The sequence below is a fragment of the Colossoma macropomum genome, unplaced genomic scaffold, assembly GCF_904425465.1.
Source record: "Colossoma macropomum unplaced genomic scaffold, Colossoma_macropomum, whole genome shotgun sequence".
In the NCBI taxonomy this organism is placed as follows: Eukaryota; Metazoa; Chordata; class Actinopteri; order Characiformes; family Serrasalmidae; genus Colossoma; species Colossoma macropomum.
The window spans coordinates 17,357,092-17,365,925 of record NW_023494787.1 but is presented as its reverse complement, the minus strand read 5'-3'; the positions used below and the strand labels follow the sequence as shown (position 1 = coordinate 17,365,925).

General features: G+C 38.6%; 1 protein-coding gene across 1 annotated transcript in view; it reads right to left on the bottom strand.

Moving 5' to 3' along the window:
* Nucleotides 1–2,678: 2,678 nt before the first annotated feature.
* zmym4 (zinc finger, MYM-type 4) overlaps nt 2,679–8,834 on the bottom strand; it is a 33,020-nt gene continuing 26,864 nt past the window's right edge. Inside the window, exons 21-28 of the mRNA XM_036566255.1 lie at nt 7,746–7,997; nt 7,524–7,627; nt 6,898–7,045; nt 6,572–6,723; nt 6,363–6,477; nt 4,926–5,159; nt 4,075–4,219; nt 2,679–3,761 (exon numbers count right to left, since the gene is read on the bottom strand). Of these exons, the coding sequence (XP_036422148.1) occupies nt 3,548–3,761; nt 4,075–4,219; nt 4,926–5,159; nt 6,363–6,477; nt 6,572–6,723; nt 6,898–7,045; nt 7,524–7,627; nt 7,746–7,997 (1,364 nt within the window). The 3' untranslated portion in view covers nt 2,679–3,547. The remainder of the gene's footprint in view (nt 3,762–4,074; nt 4,220–4,925; nt 5,160–6,362; nt 6,478–6,571; nt 6,724–6,897; nt 7,046–7,523; nt 7,628–7,745; nt 7,998–8,834) is intronic.

The following is an 8,834-nucleotide window of genomic DNA, read 5'->3' as shown; positions in this document are numbered from 1 at the left end:
CTTTTTCAAATTAAAAGTCCTATTCAAATTAAACTTTAAAATTCTTCTTACAATTTAGATTCAAATTAAAAGTTGTTTGAAACTTTACGACTGATTCAGTTTGCGGGTCTGATTCAACATGTCTGAATTAAACGAATTCATGCCTGAATTCACAAACACTTAAATAACGTCGCAAATGCAGAATTTTAGAGAGTACTGCTGCCTTAAAGTCCTCGGAGGTTCCTATACTTACGACTTCGGAGGTCGTAAGTACGACTTGATTTGTGTTGAAGTTTGTTTTTGGTTTACGTTTATTTTTCTGTTATTAAAGAGAGTCTGTGTACATACACTATATCTGTATTTCCATGTGTGGATAGTTTCAGCCTGCAGTGTTAATGTTGTGGTTGATGAATAACAGGAACGCGGTCAGTTTATCAGCGGCTATCATTGGTTTTTGTTGACACGCCCCAACTCGGAAACTCGGGGCTCATTGAAAAATCCGAGTTTCCCACTAGTAAATACGACATTGTGAGGCCGTTCATGTACATCCATCTCGTAAATACGATTTCCGACACGACTTGAAGGCAGCATATACCCTGCCTGTGCGTTTCCACCTACCAAGCGTGGAAGAGAAACGTTATGTTGCACCGTTCGGAGTCCCAAATAAGGCTTTACAATTTTTAAAATCTTTTTAAGACCCTATGAACTAAAGAACAAAATTCGTATGTCTATGGAAAGTTATTATATTTTAGACTTATGTTTGACTGTTTGCTTTCAAATAATAATCACTTAAAACCTTGTATCTCCATTTTTGCTGCTTTTCAGTTTTTGTACAGTCTTACCGAAGTTTAATCCTTGACATTTTTCCAAAGTCCTCTATTTGTAAACTCAAAACTCTTGCCCTTCACCCCTAAATCTATTTCAATGTAATGTTGTATAATTTAGCACTCATTCATAATTTCTCAGATGATATACTCCAAAAAAGTAAAAAGAGAAGACTACAATTTGAAATTTAACTAGAAAAATTTTAGGATTTAATAGAAAATGCACTTTTCATAATTACAGGAACATAAAGGGAATTGAGACAATCGAGTTCCTTCTCGACGTGTATAAATCATGGTTGGTCTCTGACAACAGTCAGTTAACTGCATGGCCTCTTTAAATGTGTCCAAGCTGCTATAATTGTGTATATTCTGGTCTTTTTTTTAGCATGCCCCAAAGATTGGAAGTTTCATGGTGAGAAGTGCCATCTCTTCTCCAAAGATACTCTGAACTGGACTAGCGTTGAGACAGTCATGTTTCTGTGAAGGGTATTTGCCGATTGTATACAGTGAAAATGAGCAGTTTCATACCACTTCTTTGGTGTTCATAAGTCTTTGCACATGTTCTCATGTTCTACTAAAATCTACAAAACACATCAACTAGATTCATTATGTCTTAAAAGAATTCTTGATGAAATGGTCAACATCAAAAATGGACATAAACCGAGACAGGTTCTGGATTGGCCTGACAGATGAAAAGAACGAAAACCAATGGCTATGCGTAGACAACATGCTTATAGAGAGAATGAAACATTAGGATGTTCACATTTCTTTTTGATTGGATTTGTTGTAAAACAAATGTTGACTTCGTTATTTCACTCACTGGCACACTAATTTTTCTCAGTTTTTGGGCAGGAAATGAACCAGATGACTGGACTGGAGAATCCTTAACTGACGAGGACTGTGCATGCATGGAACAGAACGATCATCATTCTGTTGAGAGCTTGTCTGATGATACACTATACAGTATTGGGATACACCTCCTAATTATTGAGTTTAGGTATAAAGCACACTGCCACTGGACTCTGGTGCAGTGAAAACACATTCTGTGGAGTGATGAATCCTGCTTCTCTATCTGGGAGTTTGATGGACGAGTCTTGGTCTGGCGAATGCCAGGAGAACGTTACCTGCCTGACTGCATTGTTCCAGCTGTAAAGTTTGGTGGAGGAGGGATAATGCCATGGGGTTGTTTTTCAGGAGTTGGCCTAGTCCCCTCAGTTCCAGTGAAGGGAAATCTTCATGCTTCAGCAGATCAAGACATTTTGGACAATTCTATGCTTCCAACTTTGAGGGCACAGTTTGGGAAAGAACCCTTCCTGTTCCAGCAAGACTGTGCCCCAGTTCACAGAGCATAAAGACATGGCTGGGTGAGTTTGGTGGGAACAACTTGACTGGCCCATAAGGAGCCCTGACCTCAACTCCATCAAAACACCTTTGGGATGAACAGAGATTGCGAGCCAGGCCCTCTCATCCAACATCAGTGTCTGACCTCACAAATGCTGGAAATTCTGGATGAATGGCCAAAAATACCCACAGACATGCTCCAAAATCTTCTGGAAAGCTTCCCAGAAGAGTGGAAGCTGTCATGGCTGCAAAGTGGGGGCCAACTCCATATTAATGCCTATGGATTTAGAATGGGGCATCATTAAAACTCCTGTTGGTGTAATGTGTAGGTGTCCCAATAGTTTTTGTCCATGTAGTGTAACTGTGTCAAACCACACAAAGAATATGTGAAACCAAATCTCAAAACCAAACATGAAACAAGGAGTCTTTATGCATAAATTATGAAAAGTAGAACATAACTTTGAATATGTGTGGTTACATGACCAAATCACAGCAAACTGAGTAATGTAGTCTGATATAATACTGAAGAAAACCTCATTAGTATCTGTTTTTAATTCCTTCTTTCTATTCAGAGCTGTTTCTCAACTATTTTAATACTTGTATTAAACTTGGACAAAAGTGACCATTTTCTCGCAAACATTTTGATTAAAATGATACACAGGTTCATTTCTTTGTGATCACAAAAACTTTTTATCCATAAAAAACATAACATGAAATTGTTTTTTGAGAGCTTACAGGCATGAACCAAAACATTGGTTGCTTTTCCTCAAATAAAAATGTAATTTCAAACATAAAATCCACACTAAAAATGGGCAGAGGTTTGAAACAGGCAGTCCTCTTTCTTTAGTGTTGCAGAATAAAATGGAAAATGAATGAATCACAATGATAACAGCTTACACAAATGTGTAAGGGAAAGCATTATACAACAGTCAGCATCATGCTCCGTCTCTGAAAATAGTCAATAAACTACATGGCCTCTTCGAATGTCTCCAAGCTGCTTGAATTCTGTAGTTACTGTGAGTTGCTTTCCTTTTCTTTACACAAACAGGAACCATTTTAAACACAAAATGCTACAGTTATAAACAAAAGGATATAAAAGGAAAACTGAGCAATAAGCACGATAGATTGACTTACAGTACAGGACCGTTTAATAAAGAGTTGTGCGCCTGTATATTTTGAGTCCAATTACATTCTCCCAAGTGTTGGTGCACTCCACTTTCTCATTTGTCTTCGTAATGAGCCATTTTAGAACGTTGGACAGGTCTTCTCAGACTTATGGCTGTGTATAATACGGAGAAACACTCCATACTGTAACTCCTGCTGATCGATCACAGTTAAGTTGCTCCACTAATGTAAAGTTTATGTAAGTGTATTGAAATAGTACCGGTGTATACATGAGCACTTCAGTCAGAATCGCTTGCGATGTCCGAATCAGACACGCTTGTGGGCTTCTCTCTCTCCAGGTAGAGCTCTCGGACAGTAAGGATGCGAGTGAGCATGGTCTCCAGCTCCTCATCGTCCAGTGCCATGGAGGAGAACCACAGTGGGCTGTTGGGGACACAGGAGCGCTCAGGGCGCAGGTAGAAAACGTTTGTGCGCTGCTTCACTGAAGAGGAGCTGGAAGGATTAAGAAAAAACAAATAATTTTTAAGCCATGCAGGTAATCGAAAACCAAATCATTAGAGCAGGATTGTTCAGTTAGACAGATCATTTGAAACCAAAATTCTGTTCAGTCGGAGAAGAGCTAAGGGACACTTCCGTTGAATAAAAAGTTATGTAGTTTAACACAAAACGCTGTAAAATAACTCCCAGTATATACAAAAGCCCACCTCTAAATCACTTAATCAATCATCAATCCAACCAGTCTTTTAGGAGAAATACAGATGGCATAGTGGTTATTACAGATGAATAACAAAACACATTGCCGCACCATTTGGAGAGGTAGAACTCATAGAGCCTGACAGGACAGCGGAGGGGGTTCTCAGCATTCTCCTGCATTTCCATCACCACACCTTCATCATCATCATCGTCCTCTCTTTTCCTCTTGGCAGGGACTCCATCTGCATTTGAACTGCCTGTAAAACGTAAGAACAGTTAAAGACTGTCCTCACATGTTACTACACCATAATTACACCATATTTTACTTTTTATGTCCTATTGTATTTCTTTCCCCTCTCTTTTTTTTGTCTTGCTGTCAGTCTCTTTGGAAAGTACTCTAAAACTAAAAACAACTTTTAAAAGAAAAGGTCTACATACATAAAATGTTGATATTTTACTTTAGGCGGCCATTGTAATGTCGGCTCTTATAATAAAGACACACTGGCTTCCTATTCTAAAGATTTCTAGATAACATTTTATCTGTCGAAGCTTCTGAATCATGCTTAAACAGTCAAATAAAAAACAGTTTGAACAACCTTCGTCAAATTAAATTTTGTTGATTTTCTTCTACAGAGGACACATTTAAATACATTTTTCTGTAAATTTTAGTGCAAAAGTTTAACATATTAGACAAAAAATAAAACACAATATAAAAATACATTATTTAGAGCAAAAAGCAGGGATTCTAACATGCCTTTAAAATGATATTTACTGTGATTTCTTTCTGAATAAATTACTAAAAAGTTTTCTCATATACTTTCCAGCTGGTACAGACGGGTTTTCAGAGTAACACAGAAATAAAGATTACTGATTACTGGAATTACTTGTTACAGTCTGAGACAAGTAATTAGTCATTTGTAATGAATTACATTTTTAAATAACTATTCCAGCACTGACTCTTACTTTCTTTGGGCACAGGGGGGTAGAAGCGGAGGCAGGCCACTTTGCCGCTGTTGTGGGAGCGAGTGCAGCGCATGACATGAGCGAAGGAGAGACGGCGGTGCTGAGCCACAGTCTTAAAGTTAAAGAACTTAGTGCAGAAATAGAGCAGGGTGTTGAGGAGCACGCTTGGAGAAAACGCCCCCAGCTGCTTACACTCCCACAGGTACTCCTCTTCCACTCGAGAGTGCACATAGCCTGCACAAAGCACACAAAACGGACACAGAGGGATGCAGCGTGAGTAGCAGTACCAGAATCATGTTTCTGCTGAATCAAACAACAATACAAGAATGGAGGTCTTATTAGGCCTTAAACTGTACTTACTTTTGTTAACATTCATATGAGAAAATGAAAAATCCAAGACATATTTTAGCAGTTCTATAGAAAAGATACCAGTTATATATTAAAGGTTTTAAGGCTGACCAAAAGATCCCAAATCACTTGACTGCAGAGCAATTTTAGTTTCACTTTACAGTCATATGCAAAGGTTTCAATACCCCAGCTAAATTACATGTTTTGTGGATTTTGAAAATAAGTTAACACATCCTCTATAAGAAACAAACTTAAACATGGCATTTTCTGCAAATTGTAGTGCACAATGTCTATTTATTTGCCAAGTTAAACATGTATAAAAACTAAAACTAATAACTTTTGCACAGGCCACATTATGTCCCCTATGATCCTTAAGTATCTGCCAATACAGAGTACTATACTGATACTAACTCTAACTCAGCTACTGGGGAGGTGCCTCTAAATCCTTTTTAAGTATTGTGCCTTCGTTTACAATTTCACATTTGAATGGTTTCAGAACTGCACAAAAAAAAATTAAAAATTACACATCACTGTGCTGTTTGGCATGGTTTCTCTTTAAATTGTTAATTAAAGTTAATGTATTGAAATCCTAGCTGGTCTTGCCTCCCTATATTGCAATGAGCTGGCCCTGCTTGTTTCAAGCATGATATAATCCCTCACCTACATGTTGAATGCTTCAATTAGACTCCATCTACTGGAGCACATGCAACTCTCTTGCATTCATTATTGCCAATATCCAAATGGCCTGATACCTGTATTAACTCGCGAGTATCAGGACAGCACCATATTGATAAAACTAAAACGAATGAAAAAAGAATTATAACTATAATGGGGAAAGTATGTGAATGAACTTTAATTTGGCATGACAAAGCCATTGCTATGAAATCCCAGGTGGTTGCTAGGCCATTGCTAGGGTATCCCAGGTGGTTACTAATGTGCTGCTAGGCTGTTGCTATGGAATCCTAAGTGGTTACTAATATGTGTGTATATATATATAAGTGCTAGCATGTATGTGAGTCTGTGTGAGAGATTTCTTTTGTGACGATCAATCAAATTATTAATGATTATTATTATTACTCAGTTTCTCACCACTAGGCAGTATGGTTGGTGTCCAGTCTTTGAGTATGTTGGTTATACTTTGACTGAACTTGGTGTAAAACAAGTCAGCAAAGATGTTCTCCATTCGGCCATTTTCAAAGAGGTGCTGTAAAAGTAAATGACACTGTTTGAAAAAAAGGGGGCAGAGGCATAACATTACACAAATACTACAGATAAAAAGCAGTGTGTGCGATTCCTACCTGCTGGATGCCTAAGCAGAGGTAATGGATACTGTCTGGACTGTACATTTCTCCATTAGGTCGACGAACTTCACTGATGAACTTGCAGAGGCCGTAGCTCAGCTCAGCTGTGCTACACTGCAACAGGTCCTCCTTTAACATCATGTTACGAGCTGGTTCAGTGAGAAAGGAAAGAAAAGCTTAACACAGCCAAGTGTGATACACACACATACACACATACATACATACATACATACATACATTCCTCCAGCTCTTTTCCATCTAAATTTCTATCCAATTGCAGAAGAAATCCAAGATATGATGTTACAAGGTATGATCTGACTTACAGCCAATCTTTGGCGTCTCCAGGTTGGGCTGTGCGTTCCTCCAGCGTATCCAGCTCTTCCATGCTTGGACGCCGTACTCATGGTGCAGTTTGGTGATGTTTGATACACCAGACGGTGACAGCGGAGAACCACTGTTACGCTTACGAGGCTGCAGATACATACAACAGACTATATTTCTATGGACCATTCAAATAAGTCAGCATAAATAGATCAAATCTGCTTGCATAGACGATGCTACTGGTGTTAGCTGCTACAGTCGTATGAAAAAAGTTTGGGTGCTCCTGGTCAAATTAAGTTTTGTTGATTTTCTAAGTGAAAATGCACTAAGACATCCTCTACACAGAACACATTTCTGCACATTATAAAAGCACAATTAGAGTTTGGTTGTTGAATTTAACATATTAGAAAATAACATAAAACAAAGCCCCATGCAAAAGTTATTTTATGCACATATTTTATGCTTTATTTTTCCACTATGTTAAACTTAGATTTAGAAAAATTAACATAACATTTAAATGGAGTTTTAAAACTTTTACCATACAACTGTAGGGTGAACTGAACTAATGTACTATATACACTGTATACTAATGTATGATGTATAAGAGGTTATACTCTTATGTTCATACTCGTTTTTTCTGAGGGAAGCCGTCCCGGCCTCTCCTGCGAGGTCTCTGTCTGGAAGTTGAGGTCTTTTCCTTTTGTGTACGCTGTTCCAAAAGCTCAAAACACTCTAAAACATAAGATCAGGAACGAGCACATCATTAACAGTTAAGGTAATATATTGTAGTTCTATGGCAGAATTTCTTTCATGGGGTTTATCTGAAACTGACACTTATCTCAGCTCTTACCAGCTGGGAAGTCTGCCTCCAGGTCCATCTGTGGCTCTTGTTGGGTGGGGTTGGGTGTGGGGGTAGATGAGGGGGTGGGGCTGGGTGACCGTGGAGTTTGCTTGGGTGGGGGTGGAGGAGGAGGTGGAGGTGCTTTCTCAGGCTCTGAGTGTCGACCCCATCGAGAGGCACTGGAAACACTGTCCTCCTCCCAGCTCAGATTGCTGGACAGAGCTTCCAAATCAAAATCTTCGATGAAGTTATCTTCCTGGTCTGAGCGACAGAGACACAGGCCTTGTGTGAATCTCAGTAGAGATTCCAGAATATGATACTGTCAAGATACTTGACCAACAATCTAAATCAGTGAAATGAATGAGTCTGATTTTTCTTCTCCCTTCTCAAAAGGAGTGGATCATCATGTTTGGTGTCTTAAGTTTGCTTCTTTTAGTTTTACACCCAATCTACAAGGCTAATGCAGCTAAAAACTAACAGGCGTCTAACTTTTTGGATGACATACAGTACTGTGCATGCTTCACTTTAATTTCTAGTCAGTGGGAGGTATCAGAATGAAACATGCATTGACCAAGACGATTACAATTGGGGGAAGTCTCAGAGCAAACAATGCAGTCATTAGGATTCTGTTCAGAAAGCAGCACACACTGCATAATACAAACTCAAACCACTGTGTTTTGAACAAGATGTCGTTCTGCTTCAAAATGTTTTTGGTTTGAAATACACTGCCAGCTTTACTAAGAAAAGGAAATGGACAAAAAGTAGTAAATTTGCAAAATCAATCAAAGAAGCTGCTGGCGTTCTCAGAACAAAGGACTAACCACCCCAGTCCAGACGTCAACATTACTGAATATGTTTGAGACTATCAGGATTGCACAAATCCAACTAACTTCTAAGACAGACCTTTTGGAGGTCCCTGTGGATTTCTTTGAAAAACTCAAAACTGTTGAGGCCTCTGTATACTTTTCTGTTAAATATATGTTTTCTGTTTTTTCCTGACTCAAATAACTTGTGCTTAATGGCCATTTTGACAGAAAATTAAATAAGTTAAGGATGTTCTCTGACCTTTGCACAATACTGTAGACTTCTTTTATATTA